At 47.3% G+C, this 21978-nt stretch overlaps 1 protein-coding gene across 2 annotated transcripts in view; it reads left to right on the forward strand.

The window, feature by feature from the left end:
* LOC119461251 (protein still life, isoform SIF type 1) overlaps positions 1-21978 on the forward strand; it is a 217655-nt gene that overhangs the window by 177210 nt on the left and 18467 nt on the right. Inside the window, exons 13-21 of one of the 2 annotated variants that reach the window (XM_049672148.1) lie at positions 866-1050; positions 1635-1728; positions 1834-1998; positions 2914-3094; positions 4104-4367; positions 7871-8001; positions 10469-10732; positions 13540-13584; positions 15224-15256. In XM_049672148.1, the coding sequence (XP_049528105.1) occupies positions 866-1050; positions 1635-1728; positions 1834-1998; positions 2914-3094; positions 4104-4367; positions 7871-8001; positions 10469-10732; positions 13540-13584; positions 15224-15256 (1362 nt within the window). Of the gene's footprint in view, positions 1-865; positions 1051-1631; positions 1729-1833; positions 1999-2913; positions 3095-4103; positions 4368-7870; positions 8002-10468; positions 10733-13539; positions 13585-15223; positions 15257-21978 lie in introns of both variants that reach the window. The other variant, XM_049672149.1, reaches the window with a different exon arrangement.

Genomic DNA, 21978 nt, shown 5'->3' on the forward strand with positions numbered 1-21978 from the left:
GGCGCCATCTTGTGGCGTACAGTTCAACCAGAGAGGACACAGAGCTGTTATAGCAGTGACCAACCATGTTCTACAAAGCTCTGGTGTAATGTCTTGGCAGCTACGTAATCGTTGCCATGCAGTCCTTTTTTTTATTTTCGAAGAGAACACACATGTAACACTAAAACGTTTGTAATGCGCTGTGGTTGGACAAATTGTCGCAAGATGGCGCTTTAAGCGTTGCTGCTGCATCGGAACTAGATGAAGCATGCGTATGCTGCAGCAAAGATCCGGAGACCACTCAACATATCCTAATGGAATATGAAGGGATTCACCCAGTGAGAACGGTAGGCAACGTACATCTTGCAGAAGCGCTTGGATTTAAAGTGGCCGGAAGCATCAAGCGGTCAGCAGTCTAGATAAAGAGGAGACGTTAGAGTATTGGTAGAAAAAAAAACAGGGAAGAGATTGATACGACCTGATTTGATCTCTTGCAGTCATAGGTAGCGGTACAAGGTAGATATTGAGGGAAAAATATTTAAATGTATACAAAAACGATAGATAAAAAGAGTATAGCATGCCTGATTAAATCAAGCAGGCTAGGTGACTACTTGTCACCGCCCCGTTTCAAAGGGGATGCCAATAAATCACCATCATCATAATCATCATCTGACCAAGCATGTCTCCGGTAGGCTGGTATTGTGTAAAGTGTAATACGGGTACAGAGAAGCCAAATCTCTCTAATACGGAACAAAGCCCGAATAAAGGAGACGATTTGTTCAAAGATTCCTCAATAGAAGTTACCGTTTTCGAGAGTGTGTTTTTGTCCAGTGACCGTGTTGCCTTTCCCCTGAGCCATCTGACGGGGGACCGCTGTGTTCCGCAGAACCTGCTGACGCACGTGTCCAAGGCGACCAAGGCGACGCTGAACAAGCTAGGCGTGTTCACCGTCTCCTCGTTCCACGCGTACATCTGCGCGCGCAGCCCATCGCTGCTCACAAACCTGCTCTCGGGCCGGGGCGCCACCAAGCGGAGGTCGCGCGCTGCACTTTCCAGGTCCAACAGCTCCAAGTGAGTTTGCGCCAGACTGTGCTCAAAAGTGCTTTCAAGTAGCATACTGTGTTCGTGCAGTGTAGGGACAGTAAAGAAATAGACACACTTCAGAAGAAATTGAATGAAGTATGAAACTTTAATTAGGCCTACTTCGTGGCCAGAAGGCAAGGCAACGCTAAAGTTTTTCTTCTTTTTTTTTACATCGTAGATTTAGCAACGCTAAACCTATGTTTCTAAAAGGCGAGATCACAAATTGAAAATACCCGAGATTCCTTTTAAGGGTGACGCTTTCTGCTACTTTTTCTTTGTTCGTACTATAAGAGATTGGAATACTCTGCCACCTGACACTGTCTGTATTTGTTCAAATGATGATTTCTTCCATGCTTTAGGAATGTAATTTTGCGTGTTTGTTTATATGAACTGTACCTTCCCGGCTGTAATGCCTGAATGTCGAAGCAGGTACTCAATAATTAAAATAAATAAATCATTCAATAAACTGGCAATGATAGCGGCTGGCACGATGAGCTGACTATGTGACTTTACTATGAGAGTCGGCAAGCTCTTTTCCTCTGTGCTTATGCCTTGCCCGTTTGTTCCAGAAGACTTCTAAGCATGCCTTCGTCGTCACTACAAAGCAGCCTAGACCTACCTGCCTTAGGGGAAAAAAGCGTCAAGATCAACCTGCCAGATAATCAAGTAAGCCGGCACTGATAGTCTATTACAGCGATTATACCCGGAAAGTATTCGTGGCTCCTTCCTTTTAATTCGCCGTCGTTACCGTCGCACGTGTCTCCCTGACAGGCCGTTATAGTGGGAGTTCGGGACAACATGACCGTCGAAGAAGTGCTCTGGGTGGCCTGCAGCCGAAGGCAGTTGTCGCCCAACGACCACTTCCTGCGCTTCCGTAGGAGGAAAGACACGGACGACTGCTACGTGGCGGCGCGAATGGAGATTTTTGACAACTTGGTGAGTGCTGGTTGTGGCCCGTCAATTTCGGTGCGATGAAGCTCTAGGACCGCTGTGAGATACCTTGTTCTCAGAAGTTATCTGTCCTTGGTGAATCTAGCATGAGCTTGCTGCGTTAAGAAAATCCAAGATGGTTAGCCGTAGGATATCTCTGGTTGGCTACCCTTAATGAGGAAAGAGAAAATGTGCGCTAAATGTGAAAGAAGAGCAAAAAAAAAACTGTGGGAGTGGATAGAAGGATGTGAGACTTTTATAGCGTTGTCACACACAGTCCCCAGAGGTGTCGCGCAGTCACACAATGAGGATGACGTCAGTTTCGAGATATTCATTCCCGAAGTGTGTGACGAAATACATGGGCATTCCAGTTACTTCTGTGCTTCATTGCATAAAATGATGGTTTGAAAAAAAAACTGAAAAGTGGAACAATAGCTAATGCATTTCTAGCGCAATGTAGCGAACTTTAATTGCAATATGTGGCATTATATAACAAAATATTTTTCTTGTGATTTTTGTTGAATAATAGATTAGGCATTTCGATTTTTCGCGCGAGTAATGTCCGTCGCTTCCAGTAATCTAGTTCCTGGACTAGAATTACGCTATCTGCCACCGGCAACTTTTAAGAGTTGAGTATCGCCTAAAAAAACGTATACCATAAGACGTCAGGGGTACATTGCTTACAAAGAATTTCATTTGGCAGTATATCTTAGCGCGTTGAAGGAATGTCACGTCATTTTGACTCTCGTTGGGTTTCCAAGACAAGCGAACCTGGGTTTAGGCGTAGCTGTAGTCAGTGACTCTTTGATGTGAAGTAAAATTTTGAGCCTACTGTTTTTTTTTGTTTGTTTTTTTGTTAAGTGATCTTTGCGCTTTAAGAATCTTCTATCTAATTAAGGATGCTATATTCATATCTCGCAGTGCTTCGAGAGTCTAGAGGTCTGCGCCAAGGTGCTATACCAAGTGGGGCTTTCCCGGAGTTCCCTGGACCAATTGTTCGGTTTCAGCGTCGAAGCGGAGTTGGTTGAGAACACCGATCACCAGGACGAGCTCTGTGTGTACGTCAGTAGGGTGGAGGAAGGTAGTCTGGCCCATCAGCAGGGTAAGTGACTTACGCTGCTCGTAAGACTCCATCGTTGACGGCAGACGCTCAGCTGAAGATCGCCAAAAACAGCTCGTTCGATATGCAGTTTTGCCTGTCATTGTACAAACGACTCGGGCTGTAGAAACGTTAGAACTTTCGCACAGGAGGGGACAAAGATGGTATGGAATCTGAAGGGGCAACCCTGGATCGGCTCATAAAGTGATCTGTTCCTTAAAAACAGTATTTATTATCCGCGGTGAAAATGAAGGCAAGCTTCGGTTTTGTTTCTGTTAATTTCCAGCCCATACTGGGGGCAGCAATCGTGCGCCAGTGAGACGTCACTGATCTCAAATTATCTTTTCGTATCTGGACCATCTTATGTCCAGAGGAAAACTTCTGAAAGCTTGCTATACGACAAGACTTTTGACTACTCTAGAATGCATTACGAATCCTGTATCGATACGCAGTATGGTCTAGAGCAGACGCTGTTAAAATCCGTGACGTATTAGGAAGCCGTACGTAATCGGCACGGTAGTTTCCTTTCGATATTTCGCATCTGTGTCGCTTCTGGCTTTACATGTGTCGACTAATAGTGCGTCAGTATCGTGCTAATTTACACCCTTACACCCTGCTTCGTAATAATTTATACCCTTTAAAGTGAGTAAGAGTGTAATTGTGTCTATAGCTCACATCCTTACACCCTTTTGGGTGCAAGGGTGTGAGTTATAGACAAGTTTACACCCGTATTCAATTTAAAGGGTGTAAATTATTTCAAACTGTTTTACACCCTGTATCGTAATAGTTTACACCCTTTAAAGTGAGTATGGGTGTAATTGTGTCTATAAGTTACATTTTTACACCCTTTTGGGTGTAAGGGTGTGAGTTACGGACAAATTTATTGATATTATTTATTTAAGGGGGCAAATTTATTGATTTTTAAGGGTGTAAATTAGTTCACAGTGTGTCCGTTTCGCGTGCACGGCCATTCAGACGGAATAACGTATACGTACGCGTTCCACACTCGCAGGGCTCATGAAGGGCGACGAGATCATGGTGATCAACGGGGCCATCGTGAGCGACCTGGACATGATGTACATCGAGTGCGTGCTGCAGGAGGAGCTCTCGCTCTGCATGATGATGCGCTCGTCGCGCACCGAGCCGCCGGACTTGGCGAGCGCCATGCGCACCACGGACGACTACATCGAATCCCTGGTCTGCCCGCCGCCGCCCAGCGACAGCGTGCTCAGCGACGAGATGATCGGAAAGCTCATCGTGCCCTCGCCCATCTGGGGTGAGAACAGACAGTCCCGTCCCGAACAACGTCCCATTGTCACGCTATTCTGTTGGCGAGCGTATACTTGTATAGACCCCTTTCTGTGTTTACGAACAGAGCTCTCCAAAGATATCCGGTCAAGTGCTTGTCAACAACAAAACTTACAATGGCCCGTAACTTCATAGAACTCTCCTGCTGGCACCAGTTTTGCTGCATAGTAAAATTTTTTATAAGTGAGTTTTACTGCTTGGTACAACTGAAAGCTCGATGCGTGGAGCACTTTCCTTATATTTGAACGCATCAAGAACATCTGACTATAGTATATTATGAGACAAAATACGTCTTTTTCCTTGACAAACTTGACTGTCAAAACTGCATGACAGGACGTTTTCTGAAGTCATGGATGCAGTCCTGCGGCAACGCGGATAAAATGGTCTATATACTACAGTCAACGTCCGATTTTTCGGACTCTCTAGGGGCCGCGATAACGTCCGAAAAATCGGGCAGTCCGAAAAAACGAATACATGCCTTTTACTGCCCACAAGGGCTCAAATTGCCACAGACACGTCCGAAATAGCTATTAAGTCCTGCCAGTACACTTATTAGGCATATCGTAGCTCGTACTGTGCTAAGAGGCGGCGAGTGCACGCGTGTATGATTAAGGAATACATACCGTCTCCCGTGACAATTGCCCCTTCCAACTCTTTGTATGCTTCACTGCGTAACACTTTTGTATTGAGGCGAAGCTGACTTCTGGGAACCGGCATTATACAATGCACCGTGCTTTCCGAGTTTCCAAGGCATTGGCGAGGATTACAAACGCGGAGTCGGCTCCATTGCTAACAGCGGCGAATTGTTTCAATGAAAAACACGGCACCGAACAGAAATAAGCTTGGTAACAAACGTCGAAGTAGCTAGGCCTAGTGTGGCTGTGGTGGTGGCTGCCAGCGGATCTGCGTGCGAGAGCGCCGGTTCGAGGAGGCGAGATAAGAAAAATGGCGGCGGTGGTGTCTTCGATTAATGCCATTTCGGACCGGCGATCATGGCAAAAAGGCTGGAAAATTGGACGGCGAAGGTTTTTTGCATCCGAAATGTCAGACGTTTTTATACATTGACTCTATGGGGTACGTGGCGGTGCCGTGAAGGCGTCCGAATTATCGGGCATGTCCGAAAAATCGGGCGTCCGGAAAAGCGGTCGTTGACTCTATATAGAAGGCTGCGTTTTAACTCAATAGCGTTAAGAGCCCCGTGTCGCATAAAATTCGGCGTCGGCATAGGCGCGGGCGTGCCGGCGTCGTTGGCGGAAAAAATAGTGCCGGACAACCCCGACCACGCAGGCCCTCCGCGTGGCGCAATGCGTTAGTGAACAAAATTGAATTTATCAAAGTAAAATTCGTCAGAAATATGGTAAAGTACGACTTAACCACAACCTACAGACATGATAGCGTCGGATTGTAATTTGAACATATGAGAAAACATAATTCTCTTACGCCGAAACTCAAAACACAAACCTCTTTTCCAGCATTTCTATAATTCATACAGCGGCGCACCGCGTTTCTTACTTGCAAAAACACCATCCAGATGGCGCTCGCCTCCTCGGCAGCGTACAGGGGCTTTACGGCAGCCGCGCTCGGAGGCGAAGTTGGACAAAAGAACTGCAGTTGCCAGGATGCCTGAAGAGCAGCCAGGGATCTTTGAATGCTATCGCGTTCCACTCTTAAAGGCGAAGCTTAAGCGTCCTCGAAATTTTCGTATCTTCTGTGACAACCTATGAATTGATCGCAAGCTCCGCCCACACAAAATGGCACTGCGTCTGCCCACCTGTTCCCGAGGGACGCCGATATTGAGATATGTCAACCTCCGCTGGCCCCAGGGCGTCGAACGTAATTTGCTGGGATCGAACGTAATTTGCTGGTGCGTGAAAGGAAACATTGTTTGAATAAAAACAGCGCAAAAAAGACGAGGGCGAAAAGAAGACAGGTACAACAGACAGGCGCTAACTTGCAGCTAAAATTTTATTTGAAGAAACAAGGGTTATATACATGAAAATGAATTGCACCACCGTGACGTCACCGTGACATCAGTATGTTACACCAACTCGCCCAAATCAAGCTCCTTCTGCTTAAGGAGACATTGCTATCCACCCGAGAGTGTATCACAATACTACAAAGGATTCCCATGCGGATTTCTGAGAAAGAAGGCTTCGCAGTTGAAGGAAAATTCGCCCTGGTATCGAACCCGGGGACCAACACCGGGGGTCGCACTACCATCGGACTGACAGAGCGATCGCACCGGAAAACATTCACTATCCGGTTGGCGTATCTGTACGAATCATCTTCGAGTTGTACTCGTCACTGCATTCTTAGCTTGTCGCTGACTATAGTCGCTTACAATATGGTGACGAACTCCAGAAGGAACAGAAGCAAAGGCATGCAGTTTTATTAAGGATTGAATTTGATTTGCTGCCCTACACAAGGGAAAAAGGTTTCTTAAAGATGAGAACGGAGAACCCAGGGTCACAAGGAAATGTCCCGCCATTAACGGCTGGTTGTCTAACCGCTTTTGGTTATAATGGGACGAAGTCTTTGAACCTCGAGAGAAAGGCACTCACAGCGAACTTGTTCTACATTGTCGTCGCAAGCAGAAGGGAACCGAATTGGCATTATCGATCAAGGGCCGTCATCATCGTCATCAACAGCAAAATCGCTCTGCGAGTATCGACATATACAACCTTAACTTTAAAGATTCCCTATAAATCTTGGATACATGGTAAAGAACTCCAGGTGGACAAAATTAACCCGGAGTCCTCCACTACGGCTTGCCTCATTGTCAGATCGTAGTTTTGACACGTAAAGCCCCAGAATTTCATTTTTTAAATAAAACTTTAGCAGAAGCGTTTGTTGTACACGAAAGCACGTTTACAGACGACTGGGAAATGCAAAATGAGTTTTCATCTCACTCGTTAGGCAACGATGGCGCTGCTCATGCGACAGCAGAATCGCCCTAACAATTTTACCAGCGGCAAAGCAGCCCGAAGGACATGGCCATCCTGGCGTTTAACAACTATTTCCGTAAAAACCACAATGGCTCTTCCCTCTGCGTGGCATTAGGAGAAGACACCGGGACACTTATCCTCCGTATATAGGAAACTGTGTTAGGCGGCATATGTAAAAGTGCTGACCTGAATCATCCTTTCGATGCTGTCTTTCAGTGTATACTGGTGGAGTGTCAGCAACGCTATATTATATATATATATATATATATATATATATATATATATATATAGTATGTGTATGTATAATTTGTATAAGTGATGGTGAGATATAATGAACCCAAACGGGAGAAACTTGGATACGAATTTCAACTACTGAAGCGTTCCTCTCCTCATCCTAAATTACCGCACGGTTCTTAATGGGGTACTCGTTGTCTTAAAGCGTGGGCCGTGCTGGCCGTTTTCAATGTGACATATCGCAGTACGGGAGCGGACGTCGCCTGACACCTTGTCTGTCTCGTTCGCGCAGGCTCCCAAGAGCGATCTCCGGACACATCGGGCCGGCCCACGCCGTCGCCGGTGCCGCCGCAGGACCAGTCCGGCCTCTCTTGCGATCAGATAGAAAGCTTGCTCAAGGTCATCGAGGACTCTTGTAAAAAGGTACGCGCTGCCTCTTCTTCTTTGGGAAGTCACGAGTACTTCGCTCGGCACTGGGACAGCATAAACCTAATAAACCGAAGTATCCCCACTGGCGAACACCTTGGCTGTGCTGTTCGCTTTATTTTTTATGCGTCAATGATCGAACCTCGCGATGTGTTTCTGTGACTTTCACTATGCAGTAAATATCGCGCGTAATAAGCACGCGTACTATGGAAGAGACATATACAGTGTTCTGTTGCTTCTCTTTGCTTCGCAAGTTTTCTTCAAGCCTACAAAATGTACTCGAATTACCTCAGTGCGAATGAATAAATTGCCTGCCCTGGCGGTCATTATTTGCAAGAAATAAAGACCAACGCAATTCAGTCGCGCCCGAAAAAAATGAACAAAGCAATTCAGTCACGACCGAACCAAATTACTTCAATTGACTCATAATAATGTCGCACATTACGGTACATGCTTATATAGAAGTGTTGGATGGAATCGTCATAAAAGACTATAGTTATGTGTCTGTATGTACATTTCAAGATAATCATGTAGATCTAAATAACTACCGTCAAATTATACGTTAAGTTCGCCTCATTACGCTCGCGGGACCCCGAAGCGCAGCTCGTGGTCATCCCCTTTGTGCCGTAGAATGGTGACTTAAAGATGAAGCTGCCTTCGCGTTTCCCTCTGTTCACGAAGTGAAAGATGATTACCACTGTGCGCAGCTCCCGGCTGATGATACGCATATTCACTTCAGCAATAGGGTCGAGGCGGGCCGCTTTACCGCGAGGCATGACGAATTTCCTGGCTGCCAAGAATTTTTTTCCCCCAGTCTGGTGGGTTGATGACGGGGCAGCGCACGACGAAGTCTTGACGTGCGAAGGCCGGCGGGAAGTGTGCGAGATAAGCAGGCTGGGCGCGCTACACTCCAAAAAGAGTTTACACCCTTTGGGTCATATCTTGTCCCCTTGCTTCGTTTCCTTTCTTGAAATCTCTGCAGTCGCTACTTTCCTGTCAAGAATGCCATGTCACGCTTACAACGCGCGTGCCGTTTGTAGCCTGGAAATGCCGGATGTGCAGCTTAAAAGAAAGGGAAGGCATGCAAGATAGATGACGAATATTGTTTAGGGACAAGATACACCGCAGCGTGTGTAAACTTTTTTTTTTTAGTGTGTACTCTCGATCGCGCCACTTCGTTCGGCCATCTTGTCCCGCAGTCCCCGTCAAACGATGGCTGCCACCTGCATGCAGCTTCTGGTATAACGGGGCATAGACGGGACTCTGGAACAGATAGTACAGACCCGTCCAGATTTCACCCGTTCGCTGTTGTGTAGAGCGCGCGGGCAGAACAAGTGCACTGATGAAGCGTCCCGGCCCCGGCTCACAACAAGCACCAAACACGTAAAGCCAACACAAATAACTGCTCGTACTGTCCGCTAACAATAAGCAACGTCCGCAGTATTACACTCTTTTAAAAAAATGCACCCTTTGAGGGCTTATCTTGCTCCCCAAGCATAATCGACATCTATCCGGCATGCATATCCTTTCGTTTTACACTGCATGCGATTTCGTTATATACAGGTTATGAACGTTACGCACGTGTCTACGTCACATACGTTCCTAACAGGAAAGTAATGAGTGCCGCGTGGCAAAGAACACGCCTGAAGGTAGGTATAGACGTGACGATTATAGTATGGATACAAGATGAGCTCAAAGTGTGTAGGCTTATTTGTTTTTTGTTTTTTTATGTGTTCACATTATGTGAGTGCGCGTACACATTGGCGCACTATCTCGAGCACAGAAGCTGCCCGCCCGCTTGCACCTGAATTAGGGTCCGTGCCTCGAAGCCGACGCATTAAGGCACCATATACCGGAACCGACGGCTCGTGCGCTCTACACAGCAATAAATGAGCCTTGTCTACAGACGTCCACACATATGCCTGGAGCGCCGAATCGGTACGCTGCGACGAAAATAAATCTAAATCTCTGCGTTTCTGGCCGGTTTGAGAGACAGTGTTCGTTACTAGCGGAAGCCATACGGACGCCCGGGCAACACAGTCGGGTATACCCGAACCTGCTCTGTGATTACGCTTTCTTTTCCCTGCAGATACAGCGCTTGAAGGCTGATTTACGCTCGAGCCGCACCGGCCGCCTGCCGCACGCATGCGGTCGTGCGAAAAACTGCACGTATCGCACACTGCTGCACAAATTTCGGTTTGTACTGCATGTGAGAACCCAGTGTAAACCGAAATTCGTGCACCAGTGTGCGACATGTGCAATTTTGCGCACGCGTGCGGCAGGCGGCCGGTGTGGCTCGAGCGTAAATCGGGCTCTGGACAGAAGTGTGTGCGACCGTATACGCAAACACATTCCGTCCCGCCATTGCGCTTCGTGTATACTCCCTAAACAATGTCCTCGTCGTACCCCGAACCCCCGTAGCCCGATTTGAACACCCGTGTTGCACCCGGGGCGGGAAACGCAGACCGCCGAGCAGGTGACCGAGTACTGCCGCGTGCCCGTGGAGCGGAGGCGGTCCAGCTTGGCCGGCGGGCTGCCTGCGGTTGCGGCGGCGGCGGCCGCGGCAGCGCAACAACCCGTGTCGGCGCAGCCACCGCATGTGTCGGCGGCGGCCGGCGCGGTGCCCGGAGCCGCCTCGGTCGGCCAGGCGAGCAAGCATATGTCTGACGTGGAGAGGCTCCGCAAGGTCATCCTCGAGCTGGTCGACACTGAGAGGACCTACGTCAAGGTACGCGCGCGCTCTCTCCTCCCGAAAGGGAGGGGGCTGCCGCGAACTGAGCCCTGCAGCTTGATGGAGCATGTTATAACGGCGCGTGTGAGGACGGGACTCGGGGGACATTTGCCGAACTTCAACTGAGCTTTACTCTGGCTACACAATAAATCTCAGTCGAAGTTCGGCGATTGTCCGCTGTGCATTCTTTCTGTGTCCCGTCCTCACACGTGCCGTTATAACATGTTCCATCAAGCCATCAACCAACTAGCCCATCTGAGTCTCTCAACTGAACCCTGCAGAGTTTGGTTTGACTGCGCGAGAGAGAATAAGGATAGCAACAACTTTTTTTTAGCGCACAAGAACATAGCACTAAAAGGAAGCACGCGGACATAGCGCTTCCTTTCAGTATGTGTTCTTCTTCGTGCGCTAAAAAAATAAAAGTTGTTCCTGTGGGTTACCAACATACCCAAGCATATGCTCTTTCAGGAGTGGGAAAGGTAGGGCGGTCAGCCAGAGGAGCGTCCGGTTTGCTACCCTGCTGTGGGGGTAAGAGAGAGGGGGGAATAGAAAGAGGAAAAGAGTGAGCCGCATGCGCAGGACAATAAATGGTTGCCACGTGGCATATGTTATTGTTAAATAAATGCGTGCAGCCCTTCTTCGTAAAGAAACTGCATAAGTGACCCGCGGATCATATTGTCCATTTACTAACCGCTTAAAGTGACTGGTCTGTCCGTATCACGTCACTTCTAAGCACTTTCCCTCGTGTGGCCTTTGTTCCTGGGCAGAGCAGATTTCGTGCGTCCACTGCAGACGCGGGGGCAGGGCATTTCAGCTGGGTCTTCAGGTGCTGTGCGTTGTATACTTGATCGATTCGAGAGATGGAAGCTGTAGAAAGACAGCGACAATAAACCACAAAGTTTTGTAGCTAATAAACCGCGAGGTATGATAACATAGCATTACGGCAATATCATTGTTGTCGCTACCCTAGCAGGCGCGAGTTACATTATCTGCGCTGCGGATGCGCAAGTGCGTCAGGCAGCACCGATAGCGGTAGTGATAGAGTGCTAACTAACCTAGCATGGTCAAACATAGCATAGTCAAACATAACACAGTTTGTAAAGTTTCTTCTAGGACCGTAAACCCAGCAATGAACCCTCTAACGTCTCTTTTTACATTACTTCAAGAAACTTCGCCTTCAACATCACCCAATTGTTTCACGCTCTTTGCACCTCACTCTTAAAACCAATGACTGTCAGTAGATACAAACGTGCCTTTCTGTTCGAGTCTCGTCATCGCAAGCTATGTCTTTATTCTTTTTTGACGCGTCTTTGTAATGACTTCTGTGATGACTATCCATCTGTTTGCTTTTAATGCGATGAAGTTATACTGTGCAGTGGCCGGTCCTTTTGGTGATATCGACACAAAATTTTCGGTGGGCCGATACTGGCGGCAATGCAATCAATAGCATGGGTGGGCCGACATTGGCACTAGTGCCCGATAACGGGCCCTCGCAAAGGTTGCAGTGCGACACAGACACCAACAATGATAAATAAGCGTGCTGTTTAATCCTGATCTTTGTGCGTCGAACTGCAGTCATTGTGTAGTGTTAAGTACTGGTGAGCTGCTGGCGCTGGTGCGTCATTTTCGTCGTGGTATAGAGACATATACTACAAATGATGCATCATGAATAGACAGAATAAGCAGATCACGTGGGGCTGAGGATAGTAGGGAACATCAGCAAATCGGGGACTAAGAGGTTGGTAAGAAACATCAGTATATCATAGGCCACAATAGTTCCCAGATGACCACAGGATGTGGAGGAAGTTCATGAAGATGTCGGTGCATGACCATGGAATGATAGGACGTCATAATGCTATCTTATTACAGTCGCTCAGGTGTGTCATCAAAATGTATGAGTCCTATAGTCCGCGCATTCTACCACGTACCCGCCGTGGTTGTTTAGTGGCTTTGGTGTTGGGCTGTTAAGCAATTGGGTCGCGGGATCGAATCCCGGCCACGGTGGCCGCTTTTCGATGGGGGCGAAAAGCAAAAACACCCGTGTACTTAGATTTAGGTGCACGTAAAAGAACCCCAGGTGGTCCAAAATATTCCAAAGTCGCCCACTACGACGTGCCTCGTAATCAGATCGTGAGTTTGGCACGTAAAACCCCATAATTACTATTCTACTGCGTGGTATATTAGACCTAATTTGCTCTTGAAGCTGAAGCGTTGTGGAGTGGTCAGCCGTCAAAAGAAGGGCCTGTCCACCAACTAAACATTTTCTCTAACACCGTGTGTGTTGGCCCCCTTTTGGGCTAGAAGTCCTCTAGTCCCTCATAAATAGTGTTGCCTCTATAAGTCAATATGTCTGTGAGACTGGTCAGTTCCGTCTGGACTGTTGTAAATATTTCATCCACCATTTGTACGACTGCCTTGTTTATTGAGTAACAAATGCAATATCGGTGCACGGGAAATCTCGCACTTTCACCCATGACAACGCGAAAACACCCGGGCTTTTTTTCGGGCCGTCTCCGAAACCATTTTTTGGACCCTGTTTCCACTCAGTGCTTACAAATTTAATCGTTTCTGCTTTCCACTCTTTTTGAAAGCAGAGACGCATGTAGCAAAATATCGACTTTGACACCGACACGATTGAGCGGGCGTTCATCGTTTACAAAAAAAGCATCGCAAAAAAAGACCCCGGTTTTTTTCGTAAACCAGCTACTTGTGAGCTGGGTCCTCTCTTTTTTGACCACCCCCCACTTTTTTTTGCAAGCGGAATGTCAGTCGTGACGTTTCGCATTCCCATTCTCATGACGCAGCACATGAGCGAGCTGGTTGAATGGTATGTGGCGGCGTTGCAAAAGGTAAATTTCACTCGTTCATCATCACTGTTTGTTTTCTTGTCTTTCACCGGTTTCTTAATTTTTCGGTGTTTTCTTGAAACTTTTCTTGTTTTTTGTTTTTTCGTTTTTTGTTTCTTCTTCGAATCAGCGCACACCGAGGGTTTTCGGTACTAGCGAATGCTGCTCCTTCGATGCATCCACACGAAGGCGAAGACTGTTACCTTTAGTTCTTTTGCCATACGCATGCTTCAGCAATCGCTTGCCTTACGTTCACTGTATTCTCAGTCTTGTCCCTAAAGCTCTGCATGTGGTCTTGTTTTTTATTTTCGCCGTTTTCTGGCATCAGGGTGGTGACCTTGTAGAGACTGACGAGCGGCCTGGCGGTAGTTTTTTTTTTTTTTTTCTTTCTTTTGGCTCGAAGTCCTTTTTTGCCTTGTGGTCTGTGCAGATGAAATGAATGAGATGCAGCATTCCGCATGTCTTGCTATACTTGCCCGTGGAAACCGCAAGGTTTTGTAGATGGGCCTAGTTGCCTTAGAGACTGAAGCTTCGACGCTATGTGCTCTGGTGACGTTTGTCGTGCGTGTGCCCTCCTATAGAGTGTCTGTCATAGCCTGGCGAAGCTATTACCTGGCGGGCTGGTCATTTTCTTGTAGATTTGCTTTTTTTTTCTACACGTAGGAAATAGCGAATTACAGTCTGTGTGTCTCAAAGAATACCGCCAGATCGCTAGAACAGGGAGGTTATTTTCTACACAGAAAAACTGGAGTCAGATCTTTGTTGTTTGTTTTAGTTTTGGAGTACATTACAAGTCTGTTTGCGTAACATGCTGAAGAATTTTGACACCAATGGCAGCGCCAACTATCGGGTGCTAAAGCTTTTGCATATTTCCGTGGAAACTGAACTGCCGATGTTGTGTTCCATTTTGCGCACATAACGTGTAGACACAGGAACGGTATTTAAGCGTCATGTCATTAGAATTTCAGTGGCGTTGTACTTAATCAAGAGATATGGTATGAGAACATTACAGTGTGACATGGATGATTATCGTGCCTTAACTAAAGCGTGCGCCAACACTAAGAGTAAGTACGTGAGCTTGAAACAATGCAAGAGTTTGGTTTTGTTCTGCAAAACGAAGTTTATGGCCAGTAGCGCATTTGTATTTCTCCATTTTGTGTTCTCAAAATTATCTTGCGTCATAGAACTATTCGGTATTCTTGGGAAAGCCGTCAGGCGCGGCCGCAGCATCGCCCGGGAAGCGTATGCGTCGGTATTCTAATGTTTTGTGTTCGAACTGGCATCGGTGTCCCCCTTTATTGCTTTTTGTTTGCTCGAGCCTAGGGTCAGATATGTTGCAGCCCTATGTGTGCATGCATGCTTAATCGTCGCCCCTTTTCGTTAATGTGCGGCGCAGTATATTTCCTGGAGCTCATCGATTCGAGACATTGTATGCTACTTATTTCGGAGAGCACTTACGTTGAATACTACGAGACCTTGTGTTTAAAGATGTTACTGTTGTTTAATTAAATTAAACCTCTTGTGTCAAATACTGTCCTAGTTAACGACAGTTATTTCCAAGAGCGTGCAACCACACCAGAACTACGCTCAAGTCATCATCCCTGAAAGCCGCAAAAACACCATTTTCGGCACTTCTTTTCAGAGGAAACCCCCTAGTACTAATGAAGTAAGCAAGGTGAGTGACATTCGAAGTTTAGCATGCCCGTTTTTGTTCATGCTGAATGCATGAATCGAGTACGACACTGTTCAGAGCACCTTGTGTCGTCAATGTTATGATCCTGGACAGCGCAAGAAATAAACGAATAAGGAAAAGAAGAGATTGCCAAACGCTGTCCAGTGCTGCTTTAACGTGAATGTGTTGCATTACGGCTCCGCGATTGGCAGGGTGATCGAGCATCGTTCGTTACAACGCCTGAGCCGTCGAGATAGGCTGTGGATTGTGTTAGTCGTTGTGTATTTTAACTGAACTGTAGGCACACGACGTCACCGTGGCACATGCTCGAGCACGCTCGACGTAATGCTCGAAGAGGCCTGCTATAATATTATCAGTGTAAAGATGAAATTGCCCGGATTGGGTTTGCTCACTTAAGAGGAAGCTATAGCTCGGGAGCGCCCATGTCAATGCAGGGGGAACGGGGAAATCGTTTTTCTAGGATGCCACGTCCCCTATTTTTGATTAGCTTTGTTGCGTTTAAAAGAAGACGTTATGATTAAGTAGCTGTAGCTAGTGGAATATTAATTTATTCCATTAGTTGTTTTGGAAAATGTTCTTCAAGATTGCAATGCTGCAAAACTCTTTAGTGTCAAATTTACAACTCTGTAACTCGTCAATAAAAACGATATCACAATTCTGTAAACAGGGCCTAATAATACATCTAAAGTGCACAGTATTTACGTATTACCATCTTGTCTGAACTATATACCACCAATTGCTGAGTTGGACTTGAACAAAACACCTGTATAAGTTGCAACAATGGCACATAGGTATTTCATTTGTTTATCACATTTATTGTTCTGTGGTTCTTCAAAGTTTTGCGACTTCTGGATATAAGGAGCTTCCCCGAAGACGTCGTCCTCCGGAATGGGGGACGGAGGACCTCCGCGCCCTCCTGACAAGGCGAGTCCCGCGGCGGTAGCCCTGTCCGTGGGAAACCGCGACATCACCGACTATAGGCTTCCCGATTCATCTGATAGCTCCACAGCGGCAGAGATGGAATCGGACAGTGATTACACGCTAGTCCAATCGCGCCACTTGAAGCGCAAGCTTCGCCGGACGTCAGCAGGCAGTGATTCTACTCATAAAAGCAGATGCGATGACCGGGTCTTCTCCGTGGGCTACACCCCAACTACGGCAGGAACGAATTTGAATTCGTTGAACAGACAATCGCTGACTAAATTTTTCGATCGAATAGCCTCAGGACATGTGAGAGAGATCCGCATTAATGCTCGGAAGAACATTCTAACGGTGGACGTGAGTTCTCAGGCAGTATTGGAGGCTTTGAAATCCATTGAAGTGGTTGGCAACATCCCAGTTCGCTCATTCCTAGCGTACGGCAACGATACGTGCACTGGTGTTGTATCAGATGTGGACATTGACATCAAGGATGAAGACCTACGATCTCTTCTATCGTCGACAGTACGAATACTCGACATCCACCGATTCGGCCGTTCCCGGTGCATCAAGTTGGTCTTCGAGTCAGACTCTTTGCCAGCATCGATCAAAGTAGGTTATGTGAGGCACTCAGTGCGTCCATATGTGCCACGACCGTTACAGTGTCACAAGTGTTTCAAACTGGGCCACGTTAGTGCTGTGTGTAAGAGCCCTACGTCGTGCCGTAGATGTGGTGGTGCTCATCAGGTAGACTCCTGTGAGACTGACGCCATGAAATGTGCAAATTGCTCCGGAGCCCATGAAGCGACATCCAAGGACTGCCCCAAAATGGCAGAGGAGAGACAAATACTGCGAAAAATGGTGAGAGAGAACTCCACGCACAAGGAGGCTGCCAATTCCGTCCGCAAGAAAAGGCGCCGGTTGCGGCAACGGCGTCGCCGCTCACAGAGCAAGTCCCGAGAGAAAGAGTCACTTCCTTTGAGTACTTGGATGCAAAACGTACCACAGAGAGAGCAAGGCCGGCAAACACAAGCTGCGCCTCCTCCAGTACCTCCGCGCCCGTCAAGGAATGAAGCGTCATCCAACGTGCGTCCAACCTCTTCGGCTGTAGCGTGGCCTTCGCTACCGCAAAGGGCTTCAGGTGGAGATACTCCTTCGGTGCTCCCCAAGAGCCGGGAGGGTAATGAAAGGCTTGAAAATGAAAAGATGATAGACATGCTTAAACAACTAGTAAACACTATGCGTATATTGATCTCCGGATTGGCAACGCCAACTGCACTATCTGTCGTGAAGGCGTTGGATGCTATGGAGCCGCTATTAGCGGCTCTAAAATAAGGGTGGCAATCATGGCTCTCACGATAAAACACTGGACATTGGAACAGAAGATGCACCATTCTGTTATAATGCAATGGAATGCTCGAGGTCTATGCGGCCGCATGTCTGACTTTAGGCAACGGGTTTTCAAATACCGCTTCCCAGTGATCGTGATATGCGAGCCAAATCTCACGTCGGACTTTCGCCTTTCTGGATACGTTAAGCTCTGGTCACGTGAAGATGGACACAAGAGCAAAGTGTTAATGTGTATACGCAGCGACATGACGTTTGTTCGGCACACGATCACTCCACATGACAGCAATGAATATGTGTGCGTGACACTAAAACATAAACTGCATGTGTTTTCGATCATCGGCGCCTACATACCTCCTAGCCAAAGATTTGACCTCTCCTACCTATCTACTGTGTTACAAAGTTCCCCAGGCCCTCATGTTCTTATTGGAGACTTCAATGCTCATCATCCTTACTGGGGAAGTGCCGCAATGAACTGTCGGGGTAGGAACTTGATGGACTTCATAGAAACTGAGGGTCTGACTGTCATCAACGATGGGTCTCCCACTTACATCCGCGGCACTACCTACGGAAGTTGCTTAGACCTCACTATTGTGTCTCAAAGCCTCCTGCCCTCAGTCAGCTGGTGCATGGACATAGAAACGCATGGGAGCGATCATATACCAACATATGTGCAGATGAAGTGGTTTGTGCAAGCAACTGCATCTACTGTACGCTGCACTGATTGGTCCACATTCTCTACATGTGTCGAAGAGTATTGCGGAGACATCACTTCACCATCTGATATAGAAGACATTATTGTATCATCAGTGCAGAAGACAACAAAGTTTATCAGTGCACCTACATCCAGAACGGCGATTGATATTGAATATGAACGGCTCCGCGCAATTCGTCGTAGAGCGGAAAGGAAGGTTAGGCGAACTCAATCGACAATAGACCTTGTCTCGTGTCGACGTGCTCAACGAAAAATACGGCGTCACCTTCAAAAAATGGGAAAACAACGGTGGAGGACCTTCTGTTCGTCTCTGGATCCTCGAAAACCACTTTCTAGGATCTGGCAGATAGTACGAAGCCTTCGTGCCCCTCCTCAGCAAAAACATCCTTTCCATGCTCTAGCACTTCACCAATCTCTGACGGAAGTGCAGGTTGCCGAAGACTTCTGTAAGAGAGTCACCCGTACCAATATTTTAACATGTCCAACATTGCATCGACCCGTGCTACCTCCTAAAGATGCTCGTCTTGACCTTCCTTTCACGATGCCGGAATTGGAAGCTGCTCTTGCTGCTTCGAGACGATCTTCTACACCTGGACCTGACGGTATTTCATATACTGCTCTGTGCCACCTTGGTGTGGAAGGTCTGAAGGTCCTGCTGTCGTACTACAACGCCACGTGGTCATCCAGTACAGTCCCGAAGCAGTGGAAAACCAGCCGTTTGGTGGCCCTCCTAAAACCAGGAAAATCGCCTTACGACATGTCATCTTACCGGCCAGTAGCTTTAGCTAGCTGTGTCGGTAAGGTGATGGAACGAATGGTCCTCACTAGATTAGAATGGTTCATGGAAGGGAATGAGCTTTATCCTGAAATGATGACCGGATTTAGACGTGGACGTTCTGCAATAGATGGGGTCATTGATCTCGTGTCCACGATCGAACACGAAAAAAGGCGACACCGACTTGTAGGAGCAGTTTTCTTGGACATAAAAGGAGCCTAGACAATGTACTGCACGAAGCCATTCTTGATGCCCTCGGTAATTTGGGCATCGGCGGCCGTCTCTACATGTGGATTGAAAGTTACCTAGATGGTCGCACAGTCTTCATGTCCACAACTGATGGCGAAACGAGAAGACACGTTGTGGTCCGTGGAGTGCCTCAAGGAGGAGTCCTCAGCCCGACTCTTTTCAATATTGCCCTTATTGGCCTTGCGGAAATAATTCCTGACACAGTACGCATCAGTACCTACGCAGATGACATATGCATATGTGCGTCCGCAGTCACACGACCGCAAATTCGTGCAAGATTGCAACGAGCCGTTTCTTTAACGTCTCAGTACCTGCAGTGCCAAGGACTGCAACTGGCTCCAGAAAAGTGCGCTGCGATAGCGTTCACACGGAAGCTTATGTGTTGGTATCCAATTATGATCAATGGCAATACCATCCCATATGTGGCCCACCACAGATACCTCGGCGTTGTCATTGACCGCGGTGTTTCATGGTCAAAGCATGTGGCAATGTTAAAGAAAAAATTAACTGGGCTTGCTCAAGTTTTTCGCTTTTTGGCCGGTATGAAGTGGGGCCCATCTGAGCATTCGCTACTCCGGCTGTACCAGGCTCTCTACGTCGGCTACATTCGGTATAGCCTGCCAGTTTTATCAGGTATGAGCCGGTCATGTTTGCGTACGCTGGAAAGTGCCCAGGCACTGATGCTGAAAACATGTCTCGGTGTTCCACGTTGCACCTCAACCTACGGAACAATTGAGGAGGCTCGCGTCACCCCTTTACCTGTCTATCTACGATGCGAACCTCTTCGAGTATTCCTGCGACTACTGTGCCGTCATGGATGCCACCCCTTATCGACACTTCCCGACATACGGCCAGACTCCACATTTTCAAGAGCCATTAAATGCCAAGAATCTGCCATACCATCATACTTTGCCCCTGCTGACCTTCCACGTATGCCCCCATGGGTAATGTCCAAAATACGGGTGCGTCTATCTATTCCCGGAATTTCTAAAAAATCGCGAATACCTACCGTCGGCCTCAGACATTTAACACTTGAATATATCTCGAAAGAATATGACTCCTCGGTGAATGTGTATACAGACGGATCGGTCTCGTCGTATGCGTCTGGTGCGGCTTTCGTCGTGCCTGCGCATGAAGTCATTCGACGGTTTCGTCTGTGTAACAAGGCGACTACAACATCTACGGAACTAGTGGCAATCAGAGAGGCCGTTCGATATATTTTGCAACAGCCTCCTCAAATATGGACAGTCTTCAGTGACGCAAAGTCGGCTCTGCAACTACTTAGACTGGTGTTGAAAGAAAGCGCTTACAGAGTGTTGGCTCTTCAAACTGCCGAGCTATACACTTTAGCGCAAGAAAACGGCCACCACATCACATTTCAGTGGATTCCCAGTCACTGTGGTATACACGGCAACGAATTGGCTGATGCCGAAGCGAAGAAAGCACTGGAAGAACCAGAGTCAATGCTTGCGATTCCTTTTTCAAGAGCGGACGCCAACTGCCTTCTCTCCAGTGTCATCCGAAAATCAACGGAAAAGCACTGGGACAATCCGGATAATCGACACAGACGACTGCAGAGATTGGACCCTACCATGAAATTTAGGCTACCACCGAAAATTCAACGCAGCTGTGCCAGTCTTCTGCACAGACTAAGGCTGGGGGTAGCGTTTACGCGCGGATACGTACACCTCATGCGACGCACCGAGTCTCCAGACTGTGAATTGTGCAATGTCAAAGAGACTATAGGTCATGTGCTTTGTGACTGCCCTAGGTACGTGCAAGAGCGTCAAAGGTTAAATAATGACCTTACGCGTCTCGACAGCCCACCGTTGTCGGAGGACGTTATTTTAGGCCCTTGGCCAGACACTCAATCAAGTTTCAAGGCCATGCAGGCGCTACTGAACTTTTTAAAAAGTACGGGCCTGGACTGTAGGCTTTGAGCATGCCAAAGTGCTTGCCATATGTTTCATATCCTCCTTCTCTCATCATCGTCACCCATCATGCGCCTTTTTCTTCCCTCTTTCTTTCCCTCTTCCCCTTCCCCCAACGCAGAGTAGCTGGCTAGAGGAATTTACCTCAGGCCGACCTCTCTGCATTTCGCATCATTAAACTTATCTCTCTCTCTATCACATTTATGCACTTGAGATGTTCTGTCAGGTTCAGTTTACGAAACAGCGATATCTGTTTTTGATGCAAAGCTACAGTGTGTGAACTTCGTGTTTCTATGTCTTAATTTTTAAACTTACCCATTTTCGGCAGATCCTGTACAATATTTGAGGTTCTGAAACGAAATTAAGGTCCATGCATTTACCAGAACTTAAGTTAATATCATAAGTGCAACAAAGTTAATTTAGATCGTTTCACCGATTGCCCAATGAAAGCATTGCTGCATTTTACACGTATATGAATAGGGACATCGAAGTTGGGCCTCGAACTTATAGCTTCCTCTTAAAACAGCAGTATCTTCTTCCGTCGATCAAGGGCTCGCATGTCTGGCTCTCTTCCGAATGCATTTAGGAGTCTGTCGATGGTCTCGCAGATAACTGACACATTGGCTTCTCTGACGCTTTGTCGATCTTGTTTTTCGTTGCTTGGTAAGGCAGCTATGGGAGGTCCACTGTATGTGCTGCAACTAAGCCTCACCTGTATAGTGTGACATAACTGCAGCGCTAAAAACGGGATACACTACGAAAAGGCAGG

This window comes from Dermacentor silvarum, chromosome 8 (genome assembly GCF_013339745.2).
Source record: "Dermacentor silvarum isolate Dsil-2018 chromosome 8, BIME_Dsil_1.4, whole genome shotgun sequence".
Classification (NCBI taxonomy): Eukaryota; Metazoa; Arthropoda; class Arachnida; order Ixodida; family Ixodidae; genus Dermacentor; species Dermacentor silvarum.